We start from the raw sequence: 26,443 nt of genomic DNA, 5'->3' as shown, positions 1-26,443 counted from the left end.
AAACTTACATGGAAAAGCAAAGAAAGCAGAATAGCCAAAACAACTCTAAAACAACAAGAACAAAGTTGGAAAATCCACACTACCAGACCTCAAGAAATAATATAAAAATACCAAACCAGCGTGGTATCGGAAAAGAACAGACAAAAACATCAATTCTATAGAGTCCAGAAATAGAGCAAAACAAATATGGTCAATTGAGTTTTGGAAAAAGGCAGAAAGAAAATTCAATTTAAAAAGGATGTGTTTTTCAACAAATGGTATAGTAACAATTTGACATCATCCACAACAAAAAAAAAAAAAAAAAAGAAAAAAAAGAACTTACACCCAAATGCAAATTTTAACTCAATATAACCTACATGTAAAACCTAAAACAATAAAATTTCTAGAAGAAAGCATAGAGGATCATCTCTATGACCTTGGGTTAAGCAAGGATACTGTTATGAAACAAAAATAATAATAAATAAAAGAAAAAGCTGACAAAATTTCATCAAAATTAAAAGCTGCTTTTTCAAAGATACTGTTAAGAAAATGAAAATATAATCCACAGACCAAGAGAATATATCTGCAAAACACTTATGTGATAAAACTGAGTGCCCTCTTCATATGAAGTCTGGGTACTTCTTTTCAACCTATAGTATTAATTGAACTAAAAAGCTGCAGGCTAATTTATACGGATACCAGACACTTTCTTAAAAACATACAAAGAAAACAAAAGCTAAGAATATATTTGGGCCAATGTTATGGACCCAATTAAAGAAAATGTGCTAGAAAATGTATGAGGTGTGTACAGGGCGGAAGGGTGTGGAAGAGGAGCTGGAAAAAAAAATTCTAATTAGTTTTTGAGGCACGTAAACCTATAAATACCTTTACTTGTAAAAAAAAGATATAAAATATATATTTTTTAAAAAGACAGCATGTTATAAACTAAAACAAGATTGATATTTCTGTAGGAAATGTTTGAGTAAATGTATTGAATTTTCATATGAAACCTTTTACTGCTAGACCCTACATAGACAGAACTATACTAAAGTCTACACCTAATGAGTGTATTTAGAGGTCTCACATACAGTTTTAAAAAAAGCCTAGTTAAAAGAAAAATGAACTCCATGGTAACTGGCTTTTGCTTCTTCGTTGGTTTTATTTATATCACACAAAAACCTCAAGTTCACGTTTTCCAAGTACACAGATGCATATCATAACAGCAGGCTTTTGGTTTTGTGAATCTACTCCTTCCCACACCTGTGCTTCACTGTGTATACACTATAGACAAGTTGAACTACAACCACATTAGTGTCTTAAAATAGTTATAAGGGAGGAAGAAAACAAAGGAGGATAGTACTATAAAATTTTCTGCAGCTATGAAAGCATATGCCATATAAACTGTTTGCATTAATTTTTATATTGGTTTCAGGCATTTTGCTACTGATCTATGAAAAATAACTTATGAATAAATTATTATTTTATGGTAACTATTATAAATCATACCTTTTTCTGATTTCTAATATTTTTGAACTAATTTTTAACGAGTGATATAATCTACAAGTGAATTTAATCATTTTCTAACATACATTAATTTTTTAAAAATTTACTGGCACTTCCACAATGAAATTAAATAATAAAGATAGCAAACAGCACCTTTAATTTCTTCCTGATATTAATGGGAATTTTTAAAATAATCAAACATACTAGAGTTTGGTTTGTTCATAATGTTGTCTTTTATAACTTTAAGATGATACTGTTTATATTTCATTAAAAGTTTTATCAGAAAGTAATGTTGGATTTTATGAAATGTCTTAAACTATGACGAAAATGATTCATTAATATATGATATCGAAGCATTCACGCATTTTAAGAATCAACCCATCACAGTCACAGTTTATTCTTTTTAACCTATTGCCTGACTTTGGTAATCAATTTATTTAGGATTTCTGTATGAGATTAGTATTTAATTTTCTTTTTTAAGATATCTTTTTTGGGTTTTATCAAATATAGGTTTCAAATAAAGTTACTGGTAGCTTTAATTCTCTACCTGTATTCTAGAAGTAAATTTGACCTAGAAGGTTTATAATTCCTAATCTATGAACCCATTATTCCTTTCACAATAGAAGGAGTTCAGGATCTGGGAGAGTCATAATGAAAAGAACTGAAAACAACTGGGAAACATACCAATAAACCTTTCCCTCTTAATTCCTAATATTGTCCTGCTTATCTGTTCCCAGATAAACTCCCAACAAATGCTAAGGGAAAATTAATTTGGAGGATTACCTATTGCTTCTATATCAGGAATATATGTAACACCTTGAAATTTACCTTTCTGTTGAAAGTATATGAATTAGCTTGAGCAAAAATTCACTGAATATCTGAGGACATGTTGAAGAAAGATGCACTTGTAATCGGGTAAGAAATTCTTGCATAGCTTGCGTAGCTGTTGGACCAACCTGAAGAGAAATGAAATTCTGTTGACAACTGCTTACTGATCCCATCTACAGAATTATTCATTTAAAAAGTATCATCTGTATGTCTTCTTTGGAGGAATGTCTACTTAGGTCTTCCGCCCATTTTTGGATTGGGTTGTCTGTTTTTGTGATATTGAGCTGCATGAGCTGCTTGTATATTTTGGAGATTAATCTTTTGTCAACCTAAATGTCCATCAACAGATGAATGGATAAAAAAGATGTGGCACATATATACAATGGAATATTACTCAGCCATAAAAAGGAACGAAACAGTTATTTGTAGTGAGGTGGATGGACCTAGAATCTGTCATACAGAGTAAAGTAAGTCAGAAAGAGAAGAACAAATACCGTATGCTAACGCACATATAAGGAATTTTAAAAAGTGGTTCTGGGGCTTCCCTGGTGGCGCAGTGGTTGAGAGTCTGCCTGCCGATGCAGGGGACACGGGTTCGTGCCCCGGTCCGGGAAGATCCCACATGCCGCGGAGCAGCTGGGCCCGTGAACCATGGCCGCTGAGCCTGCGCGTCCAGAGCCTGTGCTCCACAACGAGAGAGGCCCCAACAGCGAGAGGCCCGCGTACCGCAAAAAAAAAAAAAAAAAAAAAAGCGGTTCTGATGAACCTAGTGGCAGGGCAGGAATAAAGACGCAGACGTAGAGAACAGAGTTGAGGGCACGGCGGGGGAAGGGGAATCTGGGATGAAGTGAGAGAGTAGCACTGACATATATACACTACCAAATGTAAAAAGGATGGCTAGTTGGAAGCTGCTGCATAGCACAAGGAGATCAACTCAATGCTTTGTGGTGACCTAGAGGGATGGGATAGGGAGGGAGGATAGGCTCAAGAGGGAGGAGATATGGGGATATATGTATACATATAGCTGATTCATTTTGTTGTATAGCAGAAACTAACACAACATTGTATAAAGATGTGAAAAAAAAATTCTCTTTCCCTGTATTAAAAAAAAAAAAAAAAGCATCAAATGTTAAGTCAAGAGCCATACGGGTGAAACCTTTCATTTGAAGAACAAAAATATTAACAGTGATAGGAGGAAACCAATTAAGCTTTTAGGTCTTGATATACTTATTTTAAATAGAAAGTTATAGATTCTATTGTCAATATTTTTTTCATTATGGTTTAGAATAACTTATATGTTACTTTTATTTAATTCAATACAGAAAAAGACTCACCTGAATTACACAAGAATATCTTTATAATGCTTTCAAAAGCACAAAGTACTTATGTACTGATTTTCACAATCTTCTTAATTATCCCATTTCAAAACAAAAGAACTCAGACTCAGACAGGTTAAGTGATCCACAAAAGGTCATGCTTCTAATGACTAGCAGAGCAAATACTCAAGTGAATTGGGGAAAAAACCCTACAAAAAACCCCTTAAAGCTAAAAACGAACCTGTATCAATTGGTAAAAATATGCTTTCCCAAACTTCTATCTCTTCAATGAAAAAAAAATGATAGTGAGAACCACACCAAGTATCCTGAAGTATGTTTTGGAATGTTATGGTCATAAAACCCTAGAGGAGTTTTGGGAAAAACAAAATGCAATGTAATTCTCCAAACCATTTTAAAGTTAACAATTTCTAACACTGAGTATAAAAATCATAACATTCATAACCAAACTACAAAACCAAAATATCTGAAGAAAGCTTGACCTTCAGTAACTTTTACTTTGCCTTTAAAAAAAAAAAAAAGAGAGAGGAAAAAACACTACTTTATACAGCGGCATGTTCCCTGACACCTAGGCTCTACCACTAACTAGCTGTATAATTGTGGGCAATGCAGATAATGCATGTTTACTCATATGTAAAATAAAGAAGCTGGAATCAGTGATTTCAGGAATCTTCACATTCCAAATTCATGCAATCTTTATGTGTAATAATCACTTGATAACATGCCTCTGCCCTGATCAAAACTCTGGCCCAATCTAATTACAAGTAGTTTGTTCCTTCTCATTTTTTTCCTTGTCTGGTTTATTTTATGATGATCTACAAAATTCAAGTCTATTCAGTATGAGAGTACTGACTAAATGTATCCAACAGAACTTAAGCTCCAAGAAAGGCAGAGACTCGGACAGGGTAACTACTTAAATCCCTAGCACCTAAAAGAGCACCTAGACCTAGCACATAGATAAGCACATAGCTAAGAAATAAAAGATACGCTTGCAAGATAATCTTGAATAACATCCATTGGAAGGATGCTATGAACACTAAATATATTTTATGTGAAAAGAAATATAATGAAGGAAAGATATTTTTTAAAGCAGTACAATATAACAAAAGCTAAACTGATATAAAAGAAATCTGTGGTTAGACTAAAAATGTTTATAAGCTCCGATATATCTTTTTTTTCTGAATTAACAAAAGCAGTATTTTCTTCATTTCAGTTTTGAGATATAATTGACATACAGGACTGCATAAGTTTAAAGTGTACAGCATAATGATTTGACTTAATACATCATGAAACGATTACCACAGTAAGTTTAGAGAACAGCCATTGTCTCATATAGATACAAAATAAAAGAAAAAATTTTTTTTTCTTTATGATAAGAAGTCTCAAGATTTACTCTCTCAACAAGTTTTTGCCTTCTGGCTACCTTCATCCAATTCCCCCAACCCCTGCCTCTGGAAATCACGAATCTGATCTCTTTTTCTATGAGTTTGTTTGTTTTTGAAGTAAAATTCACCTACAACACTATATTAGTTCCTGGTGTACAACACAGTGATTTGATATTTCTATACATTTCAAAATGTTCACCACAATAAGACTAGTTACCATCTGTCATCATAAAGATATTGCATTATTATTGACTATACGCCCCACACAGTACATTTTATACTGGTGATTCATTTATTTTGTACCTGGAAATGTGTACCTCTCAATTTCCCTCACCCTCCTTCCCCCACCCCCATCCCCCATTCTGGCAACCAGCTGTTTGTTCCCTGTATCTAGGACTCAATTTCAGTTTTGTTATGTTTCTTCATTTGCTTTGTTTTCTAGATTCCACATATAAGAGAACTCATATGGCATCTGTCTTTCTCTGTTTTATTTCACGAATCGTAATACCCTTTAGGTCCATTGATGTCATTTTTTGTTTTTTGTTAAATAAAATACTTAATAGTATAAAAGAATTAAGTTAGGTGACCTGTCAATCTTGATAACAGAGGTCATTTAACATATACATTATTTAAAAAAATTTGTAAATTCCCCTATTTTTTAAATGCTTCCCTAACATTAAGGTAAATATTTGTTTAGAATGTCTCTCAAATTATGTAAAATTAACACCAAAAATATATCTCTACATAAAAATCCAGTAAAATTCCAAGAGAAAACTCACTACCTGCTATAATTCAGTTTCAGCATAGCTATTATTATATGTAATTCAAAACATTTTATTACATTGATACGTAAAAGGCCATCATTTAATGCTTTAGCAATGAAAATTTTACGTATTTAGCTGTACTAAAAATTTCCCTTACAAATAAGTTTACTGTGTAATCTGGGCCTATCACTGGTTTTCAGAAGTCACATTACCTGTGGACTGTGTTGATTTGTTCCATGTGGACTGGTGCCAGAAAGAAACTTCACTAAAACATGAATCAGGTTTGGATCTGAAACCAGCAGATGGGCAGTACTCTCCTGAGTTCCAATGGCAGTACTGGAACCAGCTATAAAACATTTTAAAAAAAGTCCTCAACAAAAGGACCCCGAAACAATGGAAATGCAGTATTTAAAACATCTTTTAGTTTCAAAGAAAACTCACATATTCCTGGGAGTTACTAAGAGGATCTGAATCTCTACTGCACTGACTGAGCCTCATTCTCTATTTTCATCTGCCATAGATCTCCTGCCTCTCTCCTAATTTGGCTGTGAAAAATACCTAGTTTAATGTGCATCTTATTCAGTATACAGTCAAGTGGAAAAGAAATAACTAAATGCTTACTGTCCTTTTGGTGAGCCTATTCTTAGTAATTATTTCCCCCTTCCAGAAATAAAGATCTATTTTTCAGGTAAATTTTAACACAGCCTTCGAAGATAAACTGAAGCAAAACCTATTCATTTTTGCAGGTCAGCTACATAAAGGTTGTATACTGTTAACTGATACACAGACAATGCACAAGTTTTCTGAAGTGAATAAAATATCCTTGAGTCAAATCTATCTTCAGTATCACACAGGGATGTTTTCAATCCCATATTTGGAAAATATTATATTCCAAATGAAAAAATGAAGTAGCATTTTGATTCTCAGCAATGATTTTAATTAATACGTCTATCAATGTGACGCTGCTTTCTAGTCAATGAAATTAAGCCCAAAGAGAATGGGGATGAAATCCACCCACCTGCTGTCATAACCTACAGATGGAATGAAGATTTCAATTCACAAATGGCTACTCCTTACTCCCTAATATGAACTTTGATACCTACTTCCCATCAACCTCAAGAATGTCAGATAAAATCTAGACCTAAATGTAAAAAGTAAAACCAGTAAGCATTACAGAAGATAATGTATGAGAGTATCTTTGTGACTTTGAGATACAGAAAGCCAAGAAAGCAATAGAAGTTCCTTTCTTAAAAGGTTCAGAAATTAATTTTACTATCTTAAATGGGAAATAAAGGAGTGGGGTGAAGAAAGTAGGAAACTAATAGGACTTTAGAATCTGAGAAGAAGCGATTAGGTTCAGTGAATGTAGGTTTTACATGTGAAAAGCATAAACCAAGGAACCTAGTCATATATGCTCATGAAAATTATAATGAATAAATCATTTTTAACTGCTAAGTTACTTTAAAAAGAATAAATAACCAACACAAGACACAGACTAACATTAAATACTTGACTTTGTACTCTAAGAGTAATCAATTTTTAAAAACTAGTAAAAGTTTTTAGAAGGTAAAAATATAATTTGATCTTGTAACTGTAGATAGATGAGAGTATATAATCAAAGTAAAGAAGCACAAAGGGCAAGATACGTTAAGAACAACAACAAAAAGAACAAATTCAGAAGAGACATATTCAAATAAAGAATTTAATCATTTGCACAGCTATATCACTTCTTGAAAAAATCTTTTTTAAGAAACTGATAGCAAGAATAATAAAGTAAATGTCAGGGACTTAAAGGAATAAATATTTGGACTTACGATTAAGCTGCATGTTTGTCATGAGTGTTAGACTATGAAGCACAAGGCACCATGTCCGGAGCAAAGTATTGGGATACCACGCTAACACTGTGAGAAAGCTAGTTATTGATGCTACGAGGAAAAGAGAAAGGGGAAATTTTAACTCAGAAAAAGCAAATGTTTACTAAGAATTAAAACAAAAAGAATAAATTTTAAAACATGACATTATTTTTTTAAATCAATTCACTACCTCGTGTCCTCAAAACATATAAATAAAAGTTCCCCATTAAACACAACTAAAGCATTAGAGAGTCAATAACATTTTATGTCTAAGGTTAAAGCTCATCCCATGACAAATAAAATAACACGTCATCACTATACATTTGTTGTCCTTTCCAAACTAGAGGCATTTCTACTGTAACACAATTTGTGTTTTACTAAAAATCCTCACATTCTGCAAAACCAAAAATTAAAAATAATAGGGCATACTGGAAAGACAGGGATGGGATTGACCATTCAAAACCAATGTAACTTCACAAAAACAGTACAAACTAAAACAATAACTAAGTCACCTGCAAGGCCTAAATAAGAAGCACATGTGGCAGGTGGAGAAGCCAAAAAAGTTATTAAAAATAAACAAACATAATACAGTGCCCAGTTTTTGCCGTTAAAACACTGTGTATAATGGCTGATTCCAGATCTCAGGCAGGATATATAGTTTGGAACACCTATTCTATTAAAATCTAACAAAGATATAGTTGTGTATTTCACAAAAAACAAAACCAAAAGAATCTAATGAAGCATCATCTTACTGACCACAAACAGCATAATTTCAGCATCAATAAACATAATGATTGTAACAGAAACATAAGAAATATTTTTAAATCATGAACTTATACAGGTATTTACTAAGGAAACTAAGTGGTCATGATTATAGACTACCTGTGAACCAATTAATTTTTAAATTTAATTTTAAAATACAGAAAATTCCCAGCATTTTTCCTGGCTCTATATAAAAACTGTACCTCCAAAGGGTGACATGATAGCACATGAAAGGAAGTTTCTCTTCATGGAAGTATTTCAGTTAATAAATAAAAAAGGAATAACAAAATTAGACTATCTTCATTTCAAAACTTCCCGTGAACTGCTAATAATTCTAGGCATTAATCATTAGTGTCTATTAACAACATAAAAAAAGACAACCTATGAAATTGCCTTAAAAAAAAAACTCAGGTCCATACTCTAGACTTGAGGATATGGGGAGGGGGAAGAGTAAGCTGTGACAAAGTGAAAGAGCGGCATGGACATATATACACTACCAAACGTAACGTAGATAGCTAGTGGGAAGCAGCCGCATAGCACAGGCATAGCACAGGGAGATCAGCTCGGTGCTTTGTGACCGCCTGGAGGGGTGGGATAGGGAGGGTGGGAGGGAGACGCAAAAGGGAAGGGATATGGGAACATATGTATATGTATAACTATTTAAATTTGTTATAATATATAAAGCAAAAAATAAAAAAAATTAAAAAAAAAAAACAAAAAAACCCCCCAAAAAACTCAGGGCTGCCCTGGTGGCGCAGTGTTTGAGAGTCTGCCTGCCAATGCACGGGACACGGGTTCGTGCCCCAGTCTGGGAAGATCCCACATGCCGCGGAGTGGCTGGGCCCGTGAGCCATGGCCACTGAGCCTGCACGTCCGGAGCCTGTGCTCCGCAACGGAAGAGGCCACGACAGTGAGAGGCCCGCGTACCGCAAAAAAAAAACCAAACAACAAACAAACAAAAAAACTCAAATCAGATTAAGCTCCATGTCTAATTACCAATTTACAGAAAGTAGAGAGGACATCATAGAGATACAATCACTAAAAATCGGGACCTAGGGAATCTTGAAAGACAAACAACAAACAACCAAACTTTGCAAGGGGATTTAAAAAAAAAAAAAGACAGATTAGAGGAATTAAGAAACATAATTAATTAAAATGTGTAGACTCCATATGGAATCTATTTCAAATATATTTTAAAAATTCTGTAATAGTTTAGACAATTGGAAATTTGAATACTGACAAAATAACTGATGACAGTAAGAAATAATTACATTTTTTAACCTTCTATTCACTCTTGTTTATGCTTAATGTTTCTCACAATAAAAAAGTTTTAAAAACTGATGGGAGCAAAATTTATAATAATAATCATTAATACAGTGAAACAGAAGGAAACCTAATAATTCAAGTATGGCTGGCTCTTGCTGAGAGAATGCAGATGATAAGTAGGACCGTAAGCCGGTGTGGCTGTCACTAAGGCTGACAGGCCACGTGAAGGCCATGCATGATGCACATCTCTAGAGAGAAAGCATCAGGAATAAATGGTTTTTACTTTTCTTTAAATAGATTCCTATAGCCGGAGCTGAAAGCTAGTTCTATTCCTGTTGAAGGATATTATTCAACGAAAAATGGAGCTGGAGGAATCAGGCTCCCTGACTTCAGACTATACTACAAAGCTACAGTAATCAAGACAGTATGGTACTGGCACAAAAACAGAAATATAGATCAATGGAACAGGATAGAAAGCCCAGAGATAAACCCACGCACATATGGTCACCTTATCTTTGATAAAGGAGGCAGGAATGTACAGTGGAGAAAGGACAGTCTCTTCAATAAGTGGTGCTGGGAAAACTGGATAGGGACATGTAAAAGTATGAGATTAGATCACTCCCTAACACCATACACAAAAATAAGCTCAAAATGGATTAAAGACCTAAATGTAAGGCCAGACACTATCAAACTCTTAGAGGAAAACATAGGCAGAACACTCTATGACATAAATCACAGCAAGATCCTTTTTGACCCACCTCCTAGAGAAATGGAAATAAAGACAAAAATAAACACATGGGACCTAATGAAACTTAAAAGCTTTTGCACAGCAAAGGAAACCATAAACAAGACCAAAAGACAACCCTCAGAATGGGAGAAAATATTTGCAAATGAAGCAACTGACAAAGGATTAATCTCCAAAATTTACAAGCAGCTCATGCAGCTCAATACCAAAAAAACAAACAACCCAATCCAAAGATGGGCAGAAGACCTAAATAGACATTTCTCCACAGAAGATATACAGACTGCCAACAAACACATGAAAGGATGCTCAACATCTTTACTCATTAGAGAAATGCAAATCAAAACTACAATGAGATATCATCTCACACCAGTCAGAATGGCCATCATCAAAAAATCTAGAAACAATAAATGCTGGAGAGGGTGTGGAGAAAAGGGAACACTCTTGCACTGCTGGTGGGAATGTGAATTGGTACAGCCACTATGGAGAACGGTATGGAGGTTCCTTAAAAATCTACAAATAGAACTACCATATGACCCAGCAATCCCACTACTGGGCATATACCCTGAGAAAACCATAATTCAAAAAGAGACATGTACCAAAATGTTCATAGCAGCCCTATTTACAATAGCCCGGAGATGGAAACAACCTAAGTGTCCATCATCAGATGAATGGGTAAAGAAGATGTGGCACATATATACAATGGAATATTACTCAGCCATAAAAAGAAATGAAATTGAGCTATTTGTAATGAGGTGGATGGACCTAGAGTCTGTCATACAGAGTGAAGTAAGTCAGAAAGAGAAAGGCAAATACTGTATGCTGACACATATATATGGAATTTAAGAAAAAAAAAAGTCATGAAGAACATAGGGGTAAGACAGGAATAAAGACACAGACCTACTAGAGAATGGACTTGAGGATATGGGGAGGGGGAAGGGTAAGCTGTGACAAAGTGAAAGAGTGGCATGGACATATATACACTACCAAACGTAAGGTAGATAGCTAGTGGGAAGCAGCTGCATAGCACAGGGAGATCAGCTCGGTGCTTTGTGACCCCCTGGAGGGGTGGGATAGGGAGGGTGGGAGGGAGACGCAAAAGGGAGGGGATATGGGAACATATGTATATGTGTAACTGATTAAATTTGTTATAAAGCAAAAAATAAAAATAAATAAAAATAAAAATAAAGATAAAAAAAAAAGTCTCACTATTCCCACATTCCTGCATTTGCCAAGAAAAAAAATGAAAGAACACAATTTCTACAAAAAATTGACATCCTTCTCCAATTTACCAATTCCCTAGAGGTATCTCACATTTTTAAAAAAGACCAGTTGCAAAAGAACAGTCTATGAACAAGACAATACTTTAAGGAACTACAATGTAAAGATAAACAGAACATTGTAGATTTTATGTCTGTGTTATACACAGATATAATACAGACCAGTGAATAAGTTTTCTGTTCTCTTTCCTGCAAATTATTAAGTATTTTAAATATGTTTTTTTCACTAAAACATGACAACCCTAATGACAAAGATTAGGTGTTAACCTAATCAATATCTTTTTAGATTGTTTATGCTATGTTAATAACTTTCCTTCTAACAAATCTTACCTTGATTTAATGAAATGACAGGTATTCGATTAGCATTATATAAAAAAATGTCTGCTCCATTTTCTTTGTTTCCAGATGAACTAGAATTCAGACTCAATGTGAGCCACAACTGGAGAAGTGATTCCAACTGAAAAAGAATGTAAATTGACAGAAAGAAAATGTACCTATTATGAAATACCATTTAAGCAAAAATCTCATGTATGAATCCTTATGATTTATGAGTAAATAATTTTTCTATTAAATACTTCTTCTGGGGACTTCCCTGGTGGTCCAGTGGTGAAGAACCTACCTTACAATGCAGGGGACGCATGTTCGATCCCTGGTCAAGGAACTAAGATCCCACATGCCATGGGGCAACCAAGTCCACGCGCCACAACTACTGAGCTTGCGTGCCTCAACTAGAGAGCCTGCATGCTGCAAACTACAGAGCCCACATGTTCTGGAACCCACTCACCACAACTACAGAGCCCATGCACTCTGGAGCCTGCGTGCCACAACTAGAGAGAGAAAACCCATATGCCACAACTAGAGAGAAGCCCGTGCGCTGCAATGAACAGCCCGCACACCACAACAAAAGACCCTGCATGCCTCAACTAAGATCCTGCGTGCCACAACTAAGACCCAACACTGCCAAAAATAAATAAACTAAATAATAAAAATAAATGTTAAAAAAAATACTTCTTCGGGTTACTTCAATTCAGTTCACAAGCAAACACATCTTAAAATTCTAGATCAAATGAAATTTAACTGAATTAAAATTTATAATTTACCTAATATAAATGTTTTACGAAATTAAAAGACGTGATTCAAGTCTTTAAATGCAGGTGTGTGTATAATATGTAGTTGGAACAAAAGCAGTAAAGCTTAAAATCATAAAAGTTATAAATAACCTATCACTGAGGAGCTGGGATAATCAAAGTATCTCTGACATTTTTTCATCTGAGTATGACAAAGAAATCATCCCTGTCTGGTTGAGACTGATCTGCCCATTTATTTTCATCTTTTCTAGGCTGGCAATAATGTCTAAAAATACACCATTTCTCCTGAAGTCATACCTGAACGTGATGGACTTGAAGCATGGAAAAAAGTTTGTTGAAACAGACATTTAACATTGGGACAGATGATAACTGTATAATGAGCTGGCTGGATTGGTTCGCTGCTTGTAAACCCCCTAGAAGCGAATCATCTGTTCCAGTGGGAGACTGTGATACTGAAAATTAAACACAGTTATGATTTTATACACAAAGTATCAGGAGAAATGTTAACTAGCTATTAATATGTACAGGTAAGTGAAGGTATATTTTTTAAAAAATTAAAATTGCATTCTTTAAAACGGTTCAGCATTGTATTATTTGAAAACCTGTTTTTACAACATTACTTGAAAGTCCAAAAGATAATCACCACAAAGAGAAGGTCCCAAATTCACAGGACTTGTCCACCAAGGGAGAAGAACCTTAATCTCGAGAAATTTTTATTTTCAATTTTTTCCTAATTAATAAGAGGGAGGAGAAAAGGAAAAGAAAAAAGAACCCTGCCTATTTCTTGAGAAGGTAGTTTTAGAATAACCTAGACTCTAATCCATTGATTCTCAGCCTTGATAGCACATTAAAATTGCCTGGGAAGTTTTCAAAAATTCTGATGCCAGGATACACACACCAAACTAACTGAGTATATATTCATGGGGAGCAGAGAAATAAAGGGAAATTAAGAGAGTTTTTCATATATTTAGAAAGTTTTATATTAAAAGGAGAACACAGTTCTGCACAGGAAAATAATCAAAAGATAGAATATATCAAGAAAAAGAACACTAGACGAATCTTCTCTTTTTCTCCTTTTTTCTATACTTCCTAAGGCAAGAAATACAGAATGCAAACCAAAAGAATTCAATTTAACATAAGAAGATCTAAAAATCCAAATTTCTCTATTGAAATGGGTTGTGAACTTTACTTCATAGAAGAAGGACATGATGTGCTTCCTTGGTTCTAACTAGTATCTCTACACCTTTACTCATCACCATTACCCACCAGGTTTTTATTTTTCTTGGCCTAAGAAAAAAAAGTATCACCATCGCCTCAGCACAGCTCCTATCTTAAGATAGACAGGCTGCTATCTAACTATACTCACCTGACAGAAGGGGATCTACCCAAGCCTAGAACAACATCAACAGTCAGCAAACCATGTCCTAACGGCCAAATCTGACAGGCCACCAGATTCTGTAACACGGTTTCTTTAATAGCCATGCCTATTCACTTAGGTATATATTGTCTACAGCTGCTTTCCTGCTACAAAGTCAGAGTAGAGCTGCAACACACCCTGTACAGCTGCAGAAAGCCTAAAATATTTACTATCCAGTCATTTACTATAAAAAGTTTTCTTCTTTTGCTGTAGATAATTAGGTAGTAAATCCTCTCAATTCTGTAGTTCAATCAGGCCCATTTGGCTGTCTTCATTATCTAAGTCTTCCATCTTGGTCTTCAAGGAAGTTAAGGATGTTACTATTAAGAAACCCACTTTATCATAAATTTGGATATAATGCAATGAACTGCCAGGCAGCTAGCTATGCAGGCTCCCCCAGGAATTTCATTAACCACACACCACCACAATAACAAAAACATGACTCAGGTTTTTGGACTGAACTTATGAACACTACATGGAGGTATTTTGTTCCCCCTCTGCTCTCCTGATTCATTAATCCTTTGTCTTATTTCTCAACTTCCTACTAACTTAGCAAGGGAGAATTTAAAAATCCATCCTTACTGAGTGCACCTAAAAATAATCAGGAGATGAACTGTTCATGGTAATTCTCTAAGAATGGTGACTTTTACTCACAGGTAGGAGATGTATTTGTTAATGCCTGTAAAATGGAATCTGCTTCTAGGGTTGACATCATTTTCAACATAAGTTCTGCTTGTTGTTCAAGTCCAACTTCTAGGCGAGCATCTAGGGCTACAGAAAGCAATTAAAAGAAAAAACAAAACCTATTTGATAATTATTATTCACGTCCTACTTCCTACAATAAAATGTTGACATCTGAACCCAAAACAGGGTGAGGAGTGTATCTTCACGTCAGAACAACCTGGCATGGGGTATCAGAGTTACAGCAGGTAACAACATCTGTGCAAAGGAGGCTAGAGATGGGAGAGTAGATATATACATAGAGGTAGATCAAGTAAGTGAAGTAACGATAATGGAAGCAAATAAATTAAGAATAATGAGAATCAGGTACCTCACTATCAGAGAAAAGAGAAATATGGAAAAGGAAAAAACTAATATGAAGCTTATGGAGTAGATTACTGTTAGATTAACTGATATATAAATGTGGACTCATGGCATTCTAGACGGATAGACAGACAAATATAGAAATACATATAAACACATATGTGTGTACACACTCCCTAGATTTGTCCACCAAGAGAGAGTGTGGAACAGCCAAAAATTAACAGCAAGTATATCTAGTACTCAAATCCTGAATTCTTAATCACATTTCTCCACTAAAAGGTTTTGAAATACCATTTTCGTTCATAAAGTGGCTAATTCCCAGTCTGGGGAAGGGAAAGTAAATGATGAGCCTGGGGCATTTTGTTATGCCAGAAAACAGGAAAGTGTTCAAAGAAAGATGAAGACATTTCAAAAAGACAGAGACCAGATTAAAGGAGATACTATGGTCAAATCAGGGACATTTCGAACATCAAAATAAATAATGACAACACTGCGAATGTACTTAATGCCACAGAATTGTACACTTAAAAATGGCTAAAATGGGGCTTCCCTGGTGGTGCAGTGGTTGAGGGTCCACTTGCCGATGCAGGGGACATGGGTTCGTGCCCTGGTCCGGGAGGATCCCGCATGCCGCAGAGCGGCTGGGTCCGTGAGCCATGGCCGCTGAGCCTGCGCGTCTGGAGCCTGTGCTCCACAAGCGAGAGAGGCCACAACAGTGAGAGGCCCACGTACCGCAAAAAAAAAAAAAAAAAAAAAAGGCTAAAATGGAAAATTTTATGATCTCTTGAATTTACCTCAATAAAAACAAGAAAATAATGATAACAAGTTATAACCCACTGAATAAAATAGGAAACCACCGGTCTATTCAAAACTAAGTGAATAAAATAATAACTTTTTAAAAAGAATAGATTCCAAGTATTATTCTGCCACTGCAACCCATCAAAATTTTCTTACAAAAGGGAAAAGAATAACTTTTCACTGGAAAATATTGGTAGACATCTCCTTTATCAAGTAATTAAACTTAAAACCATCAGCAGTGGTCCAAATTAAAATCATGAGCCACCTAATAGGATGCAGTAAGAAAACCTGAGCAGTACACTTCCTTGATATTTATGCCAAAAACACATGACCACAATCTAATTGTGAGGAAATAGCATACAAACCCAAATTGAGGGACATTCTACTGAACAACTGGCCTATAATCATCAAAAGCACCAAGGTCATGAAAGTTACTTCTGACAAAGTGAGGCAGACTGAATAAGACTGATGAGATATGATAATTACAGTTGATGCTTGAACAGCACAGTTTGAGCCACATGAGTCCACTTATACATGGACTTTTTTCAACAAATATGTACTGCACCATCCATAGTTGGTTGAATGCATGGATGCAAAACCTTGGAGACAGAGGGCCAACTGTAAAGTTATACACAGACTTCCAACTGTGTGGGAGTGGGCCCCCCACCCCCACCTTATTCAAGGGTCAACTGTAAATGCAACGCACAATTTTGTACTGGATCATTTTGCATAAAGGGCATTATTTAGACACAACTGCTGAAACCTGAATGGGGTCTTAAAGTTACTAATGTTAATTTCCTGATTTTGATGGAATGTGCTTCCTGATGTGTTTATGTAGAAGAAACGTTCTGCTTTGTAAAACAAACAAAACAAAAAAACATCAGATTACCAACTTACTCCCAAATGGGTCAGGATAATAAATGTTCTCTGTATTAATTGCAACTTTTCAGTAAATGTATGATTGTTTCAAAATTTAAGAAAAGATTTTAGTTTTAAAAAAAGTTATATACTCTATGTGACTAGAAGAGTGCAAAAATAATACTCAACGTGATTTCACTGTTTACAAATAAAATATAAATGTATTACTAACAATAAAAATAAAAGGAAGCACCATTAATTAAAACCACCAGCAAACCCACACAACTCACAAATATATTTTGCAAAGTGTTATTCTGAGAAACAAAAAATGGACCATAAATAGAAGCTCTTCTAAACTGACTGACACACAGCTCTGAGTGACAGTCACTCTCACGGCACCCCTGCAATAATAAACCCTCTCAGCAAACACTCAGGATCAAATTCTCAGGAGACAAAGAATACATAAATTGAGGACTTGTTTTAAGAAGAGCTTATGCCTTAAAATATGAACACACACTTACCCTGAGACACTGAAACACTAACTGTCTGTGATCCATTCTTCTCTGTATTTGCTGGTGGCTTTGCTACAGGAATTCCAAGACCTCCTATGTATGGGTTGTAATTGTAGGTGCCATAATCACCCCAATAGTCATACCATGTACTGCTTATTGGCTTAAAAGAATAGGAAAAAACTGTGGTTTATTTTTGCCTCTTCACGAAGAGTGACATATTATTTACATTACCTAAAGTCAAACAGGGCTACGAAATAAACATCTCCTTACCCTTTAAATTTCTAAAACATAATCTTAATGATTAAAGGAATGGTTCATAGTATTCTCTCCATTTTATCCCCAAATCTAAAAAGACCTTATTTGTTAGACTCTGAGAGGTAATTAGCATCTTTAATAAAATCTCTTATACACAAAATGAACCAAAATAAAGTATTAGGGAGGTATCTCCTTTAGAAAAAGTAGCAGCTAACAAAGAAGTAGATTCTGCAATGAACTCAACTTGGATAAGCTTAAATGCTGCTTGAAAGGTCAACAGTCCATAACCATACCTCCCATGCTTGTTAGTGGTTCTTATTATCATACAAGATAGTGTTAGTGGCTATATTAATAAAATGATGTAAGTCCTCCGTATACTATTCCACTAGTTCTATAAAAAATCTACTATAGGACCTAGAGGAATTTAATTTTGAGTAAGCTAAATAATGGGTTACGTTAGGTGTGTACTTTCATCTTTTAAGTAATTAATAAACCAGAAGTATAAGATGAAAGGTTTTAATTGCAAAGAATACTCTACTATATCGTACCTTAAAAACTTTGGCTGCCAGAGGATCCTTTTCCAAATCAATATCTAAAGGATCAATGTCAACTTCCATTAGATCCTGAAGTAGCTCAAGATCAATTTCTTTATCTTTTTCCAAAGAGGAAAGAGGAGGTGCACCTTCAAATAATTGAAAGTGATTTTTTTTGGCGGAGTATATAACATAAAATTTAACCAATATATTGCTTTTAATTACAGAAAAAGTTAATTTACTTATACATAATATATATTTCTACTGATACAAAAATCTCTAAATTTTTATACCTGACAATTAAGTGTAAGTATGCAAATATATCACCCTATAACACACAATTAAAACACCAGTGCAATAGTATGTGACTTCCTAGGGGAACAGACCGTATGATTAATCCTTGCTGAATCAAGTTACATAAACTTTGTTGTTAAAAATAATCATTAACCATTTCTAGAATGAACAATGTTATTCATTTTATTGCCTCCAATATGTAATTCATTATATTACATGCAGTAGTTAAGGAAATAATACCAGGTATTAAAGTGAAAAGCAAAGATTTCAGTTTTAAGACTGCTATTCACCTTATTTTTCTATCATGAATTGGAAATGATTTTGCTCTCAGATGACTCCAAATTTTTAACTAGGCTTTTATGCCTTACAACTCTTACCTTCCTTCCCTTCCCACCCTCTATTATTCAACATATATTTATAGAATGCCAAGAAAATACTAGCCTGTATTAGGGTCTGAGTATATAAAGATTAATAAAACAAATGTCCACCCTCCAACAAATTAACAGAGGTTCAGAGGTGAGGGTACACTACAGAAATTAAACCAACTACAACATAATAGGTGCTATCAGAGACAATGTAGGAGTTAGGCAGCGCTGTAGGCAGCACCGACGGCAGTCTCCAGCATTGCTGGTGGTAATGGAAAAAGCTTCTTGGAGGAGAGCATGCTTTATGGGAATCTTAGATAAGAAGTTCATCATGCAAACTAGAGAAGAAAGTCTACTCCAGATAAAGGGACTATCAGACAGAAAGGATAAAATCATGAGAGAATCTAAGATTAAGGAATGAAACAGATGAAATGACCACAGCATTGCAAAACAGTCTTCAAAAGTAGGGAGTACACCACAAAGGATTGTACACGCTAAGATACACACTATAGTTTTTGAAAAGGCAGAAAACAAAGAAATAAAAAAGAAAAAGAGAAGAAGAGCCTTGCTATCTTCACCACTGTGTATCTTTAACTGTTTTCTAGGTTGTAATTCTTTCAACATAGCCAAATAAGACCACATCAAGATAACATAGACCCTGTGAAAGGATACCATTTTATTTTAATACGCATTCAGAGAATCAAAGCAAAACATACTTATCAGGAAAATAACTGATATGGTTACTAAGGCCAAAGACCTAATATAAAACTTAATTTTATACTTCATTAATATTCTTAATTTTGAAACATGTTTCATTTTTTTAAAAAAGAGCTACGGATATTTTAAGTAAAAATTTAAGTTAAAAAAATTTAAAGAATGTACCTGTTATATCATGTGTCAAAGGTTCATCTATAGTTTCCAGCAACTGAGCTGAAGACTGCTGCAGGGAGTCATCAGAGTCACCAGCTGTTGCACCTACGTCATCACTCACTGTTCCTTCCTCCATGGCTTCTGCAGCTACTGGAGCCAGCAATTCTCCTGCAGGTAAGAAGAGCATCCTAACTGCTTTAGTAACTAGTAAACAGACATCCAAAACATAGTTTTTCATCCAGTATTGAGAACAGCATGTGTACTCTACCAACCACAAAATATTCTGAGGCAAATGAGTCCACACCTAGCCAAGGAAATGCTAGGGCTCACTGCATTACCTTCAAATGCTAACTAACAGCAAACACAAAATGTGCAATATGAACAAGGAGTTATTATAATCACTTTACACACATTAACTCACTTATTCATCAAAATAACTTCATAAGAAAGATACTTTTATTATCCTTATTTTACAGATGAAAAAACTGAGGAGCAGGGAGTACCTTCCTCAAGTGCACATAAAGAATTAGGAAGCAGCCCACTGCTGGTATTAATAAGGAAACTGACTAGCTCCAATATCCTTGTACTCTGTAACCTAACTCCTCCATAAAAACTTGCATTTATCACAAGTGCCAACATAATTAAACACAAAAGTAATTCTAAATGGTTGCTACTGCCATAACATGAAAGAGACACTTTATACTTTTGAGGAGCTCACGGTTTCCTTTAAAGATTAGTCAAACAGCGACAAGCTAATTTTGACATACCTTATTAAAAATAAATCCTAACAAACCTGCTAAAATATCCTGTAGCATACAAGTTAAGGAATACTGAGCCCAAGCACCACCCCAAGATATATCTCCTCTATTGAAGTCAGTTCCAACCAAAAGTAATAGCAGTCTTTCCAGTTGGGGTTCATTCACAATCTCACACAGATGTATAGTTGGCCTCGTGGCATTCGCAATGCGTGCAAGAACCTGTAATACATTTTATAAAATCATACACTTAAATAGCAATTAAATATGTTTTCTCCAAAAATAAAGCATTGAAGTAACTGCTTTCAATGACATATTTAATTATTTGACGTAAATGCAAAAGAAATGTAATTTCATGGATCAAATATTAAAATCCAGCTAAAAACCTGAGTTGAATAGTTTAAAATAATTCCCATAAGCAATGAATATGCTACAGGAAAGCTTTCAGGGCATTAATACACCCTTCATTGCTATAATCTGACACTCGTTTGTAGATTTCCTATCCTAATAAATAGACAAAAGGTAGGCTGTAGATAGACATACCCACATTACTTACATTTCAAATCTACATTAATCTAGTTTTAACTAGGTTAAAAATATACATTAGGTCTCCTAAGAAGTGCCAAAATATTTTTAAAACCTTTCAAGGCACATTAAAAAAAAAACTAAACTGCATAAAAGGAAAACCAGTGAAAACACTTTTATTTCTCTTAAAAATCAAAACTGCATTTTTTCTTATTTCTTTTTCTTACTAATAAGTCTGTAATTATAAATTATGCCTATTCGTTTACTTACCTTACAAACAAATAATAAGAGATCTGCATGGCATGTAAAATCCATGGAGAGGAGAAAAAGGACAAGTTTCTGGACTACTGAAATACAACGTTCATGGGCCAGGGTAAATGGAAGTGGTTCTATCTCTGGGCTTTCCTTTGTTGTTGTAACTTCTGTGTCTAAATTAGAACGAGACCACTCTGCTGTCCGACGTAATCGAATTAAATCCTTAAAGTGCTGTACACAGAAATTTACAATATTTAAACCATTGTTTATTGAATGAAAATTCTTTGAAAATTCTTTCAGTACAAGTTTATTTGTGAAATGAAAATATTCACTCAGAAAACTTACAACTTCAAAGAACAAAATTTTTAGGCAAACCATAAGCTTCAAAAAGTAAGATTATTAAAAACTATACTGACCAATATACCTCATGTCCTATTTTAAAGTAAGGTATCAGATACATAACAGAATTTCAGAAAGGTGAAATTCTATAGAAAGGCTACATCAGGTCAAATCTAACATCTTAAATAAATACTACCAAAACATCCTAAATATAATCATAAAAGGTGAATGGTAAAGAAACCTATATATACTAAGTACAGAGTATTAATTCATTTCAAACTCTGATGGAGTAACTAATTTCATATTTATAGAAACAATATGTAAACTTGGTTGCTACATATAAATGTTATCCCCCAAATTTAAAAAAATATATCATTATTTTTAAAAATCTTATTTATAAATCGTTGAACTTAATATTCACTTAGAAAGGACACACTAGGAAAACCATACATTTCCTGAGTCCTTTTATCTTCAATTTACTGGAACACAATCCACTTTAAAGGAAATACACTAGAAAAATACTTTAAGCCCACATTAATCATATATTTACTTGAGTTAAAAGCTACCTTTCCCAAAAAAAGGTACATAGAATAGATTTTTGTTGATAAGCAGAATAACATAAAGTTTCCTGATCGTTACTAAAAATACTTAACTATTCAAGTAACTTAAAATACTAAAAGGGAGAGTGACTTTTCTAAGATAATTACATTAAAAAGTAAAGATCATACCTTTGAGGTAGCCTGCTTTAATTTGGCTTGCTCTACCAGAAGTTTATATGATGATCCTTTGTTGCTTTGTATTTTTTCTTTTTCCATCTGTTCCACCAAAGCCTTCTGTTTTGCTTTTAGTAAGTTAAGTTGCTTAAAAAAAATAAAGTTAATCTTATAGTTAACAGTGTTAAAAACAACAAAGTAAATTATTATACTCCTCAGAATCCATACATCAAACTAATGGAATAAGTAATTCTCTGAAAAATCTAGTTTAAACTATGTTGCTGATTTTTAAAAAATCACTTGCAAATTCCAAATAAAAGATCTCCCCGTGTTGTAATTAAGAAGTAATCAATTTCTTACCCATGGGAGAAGGGAAATAACTGAAATACTTTTTTATGTAAGCCACTAATGAGACTGACTGATGGAGTATTTTTTAAACAGAGGAAAAGAATTATTTTTAAATACATGGGGAAAATACTTTTATTGTACAGTATTCTTAGCTTGGCTTTTATGGGAATCTCCTTCAAAAGTAAAACATTTTTTGGTATGTCTACGTTTTTTATTAATTAAAAAGTTTATTGCAGTAACTGTAAATTCACATGCAGTTGTAAAAAAATAATGCAGAGATCTCTTGTACACTTTACCCAATTTGTTGGTTCAGGTATCCACCACTACAGTTAACACTGTACACCATCACCATCACCACAAGGTTTCCTCATGTTGTCCTCTTATGCTGCCCACCCTCCTCCTTCCTATCCTATCTGCCCCATCCCTACCCCTGACAACCACTAGTAGGTTGAAATGAACAAATCGGCCAACAAGGAGAAAAAAATTTCTGCCTAGAAAGACCTTGAAAATCTGCTGAGTGACAAAACCACTTTGCCATATATCCATTATGCAGAACATTACTCTAAACAGAAAGTCACTAGAACATTATAGCCATAATTATAAATGCACAGTTTAGTTAAGAACTTAATCTACCTTTTCAAGGAATATTTCCTGCATTTCTACTGTTGCTACATATTTTTGTTATCAGCAAGAAAAAGAACTAACATTATATTATAAAGAAATATCCATTTGGCTGTTATCTCCATATATGAAGAAAAATGTATCATAAATTAAAACCAGCATGCATATGTATTAAATAATCAATACACGGTATGTGAATGTGAGAAGAACAAATCAGTATTTTCTTTTTTTTTTTTTGCGGTATGCGGGCCTCTCACTGTTGTGGCCTCTCCCGTTGCGGAGCACAGGCTCCGGATGCGCAGGCCCAGCGGCCATGGCTCACGGGCCCAGCCGCTCCGCGGCATGTGGGATCCTCCCAGACCGGGGCACGAACCCGTATCCCCTGCATCGGCAGGCGGACTCTCAACCACTGCGCCACCAGGGAGGCCCACAAATCAGTATTTTCAGAAAATTGTTCCAAAAGTTCTACAATTAACATATACAACAACTGCAATCGAGAAAAAATATAATCTTTATTTTGAAACAACCATAATCTTAATCAACAATTTATATTGCTGTACAAAGATATTTTTTCCCTAACTATCTGAGAATAAGTTGGCAACCTGATGACCAATCACCCCTGAATACTTTAATGTGTATTTCCTAGAAACAAGACCCTTCTCCTACAAACCATAATACAACCACTAAATTCAAAGAAGTAACATCCATGCACTGCTAACAACTAACTATTCCTCAGACCCCACTTTTAAGTTTTGCTAACTGTCCCAAAAATGTCCTTTATAATAAAGCATAAAATAGAAAAATACTGCTAAGAAAAATCCACTGGATCATTCTCTAGGTTTGTTTTCCATCTTCATATCCTAAAGTAAATACAGCAAATATAATCATTAAGTGCTCGATAAATTTTAGCTGAAATTGAAATTTTAGCTGATTATTAGTAGCACCTAAAATTAGTTAGGAGTCTCAAATGGAAAAAGGAGTTGAGGGAAAAGCTTCATATCATTTTTCTTGCAAAAGGCCAATAGTTGCTCATAGTTGAAAAATTCAGTAGTAAAACTAAATAATTTATTGCTGAGTTCATGGTTTTTAAAAAGCCCAAAAGCTTTCAGATCTTAAAGGCTTTCTTATAAAATCTCATTTCATCTTAAATCAATTATACAAATATTTTTAGATGACACACTAGGCTCTATACCGAGTATCAAAGATATAGTATATATTCCTGTATATACTGTAAGACAAAGAGGAAGACACGTTTTAAAATATAATTAAAATAAAGAACTGGCTCATAAGAATCTGACATCAGCTATAAACTCAGGTTAATAAAATAAAAGAATCCCAACAAAAAAAGTATGATAAATATAATGAAAGGAAAAACACAGGGTACGTGGGGAACATATTTTATGGGATAATAACTGAGAAACCAGGGAAAACGTCTTTGAGGAAGTGAATGTGAACTAACATCTGAAAAATAAGTTAGATTATCCAAGCAAAACAGTAAATGCAGTAGTTGTTGGGAAGGAGGGGAGGGATGGGGGATAAGCACATACTAAAATCCTGGATGAAAAAACTGGTGTAGGTGGTCCAGGAACCCACATTCAATATGGCTAGACCAAAATTCAAACCTGAAAGTTAGATGTGCGGATGACAGATATACTAAAGCTACGTTAAGGAGTTTGACCGTCATCCAAAGTTCAACTGGAAACCACTAATAATTTAGAGAAGGAGTGATATGATTAGGTTTGTATCTAAAAGAACTCTGTAGGGGCAGCATGAAAAATGGATTGGATTGAGAAAGAACAAAGGCAGATAGGCCTTCCGACTAGGCAAATGACGGCTGCACTTAGAATGGTAGCAATAGACATGTGAAGAGGTAGACAGTTTTTTTGTTTTTTGATGTGTACCGTTTTTAAAGTCTTTATTGAATTTGTTACAATATTGCTTCTGCTTTTTTATGTTTTGGTTTTTTGGCCGTGAGGCATGTGGGATCTTAGCTCCCAGGGATTAAACCCACACCCCCTGTATTGGAAGGCGAAGTCTTAACCACTGGACGGCCAGGGATGTCCCTACAGTTTAAAGGACATTACCAAAAATCTGTAAACTACATGTTGTTGCCATCTTACAAATAAGGAAACTCAGACTCAAAAGGGTCAAATAATTTCCCTAAATTAACTGGTTCATTAAATATCATACCTAAGGTCTGATGGCAAGTCTATCTCATGCAATGTCTCAAACATTAAAACAAACCAAACAAACAAACAAAAAATACTGAAAATTACCTGTTTATGATGAACTAGCTGCTTTCTTATTTTTCTGGAATATAATCTATCAAGGCTACTGCTGCCTTTGGAAGACCTATTTATGTTCTGGGTGTGCAGATTATTATTAATAAAACTCCACTGGTTACCTACAGGGCAAGGAAAAGTTGTATTAATAATTCTGTGAAATGAGATGTTAAAGTACTATTGACACCCAGAAAACATAAAAGTGATAAATGTGTCAATAACGACAAAGCAATTTTTTAAAAAATTAAGGAAACCATCGTAAAGAAATTGCTAAGAACATCTGACGACCTTAGAAAAGTTAACCTAGATCCTAAATAACTTTAAGACCACAGTTCTCTCTGCCTCCAATCCTTTCAATAACAGCCAACTTTCTCCACAACTGTTTAAAATTGATCTCTGTACAACACAACTTTGATAATGTTGCTCAACTGTAACAACAACAAAATGCTCACTATTGCCTATTTCGAACTCATATGGCTTTTGTGCAGGGACCCAAAAAAAGGGATACTCAATAATCTGACTTAATGACTGCAAAAATAAAGTTGGATAGTTCAGAAACCATGCTGTGCAGCTCTACTTATTCTCATTTTGGAATGTGTCCAGATTATTCCTTGTAACTCTGCTCAGTTCAGGCTTAATCCCACACTTTAACCATCCTCAATGATTTTTTCATGTCTGCTTAACCTAATGACATCTTTTTCTGTTCTCTATTATCCTTTTGTCGAGTCAATTCAAATTCTTCAAGCCCTAAAAAAATGTCTTCTACTAATGTATTTCCATAATACATGAATACTGTAAATAAAAACTAAGTCCTCCCATACCATCTGTTACATTCCAACTTTATAGGTAGTTGTATTTAACTGTGTCTTAATTCT

General features: G+C 34.5%; 1 protein-coding gene across 1 annotated transcript in view; it reads right to left on the bottom strand.

Moving 5' to 3' along the window:
• Positions 1–26,443, bottom strand: part of BIRC6 (baculoviral IAP repeat containing 6) — a 238,845-nt gene that overhangs the window by 108,383 nt on the left and 104,019 nt on the right. Inside the window, 13 exon segments of the mRNA XM_082642249.1 lie at positions 2,311–2,438; positions 6,006–6,139; positions 7,608–7,718; positions 12,027–12,153; positions 13,082–13,236; positions 14,856–14,972; positions 17,423–17,573; positions 18,217–18,350; positions 19,743–19,898; positions 20,524–20,707; positions 21,281–21,496; positions 22,333–22,464; positions 25,563–25,690. Coding sequence (XP_082498375.1) covers positions 2,311–2,438; positions 6,006–6,139; positions 7,608–7,718; positions 12,027–12,153; positions 13,082–13,236; positions 14,856–14,972; positions 17,423–17,573; positions 18,217–18,350; positions 19,743–19,898; positions 20,524–20,707; positions 21,281–21,496; positions 22,333–22,464; positions 25,563–25,690 — 1,873 coding nt within the window.

Source organism: Mesoplodon mirus, assembly GCF_964341445.2.
Source record: "Mesoplodon mirus genome assembly, chromosome: 14".
Lineage (NCBI taxonomy): Eukaryota > Metazoa > Chordata > Mammalia > Artiodactyla > Ziphiidae > Mesoplodon > Mesoplodon mirus.
Note: the sequence above shows the minus strand (reverse complement) of the source record. Positions and strands in the feature narration are given on the sequence as shown.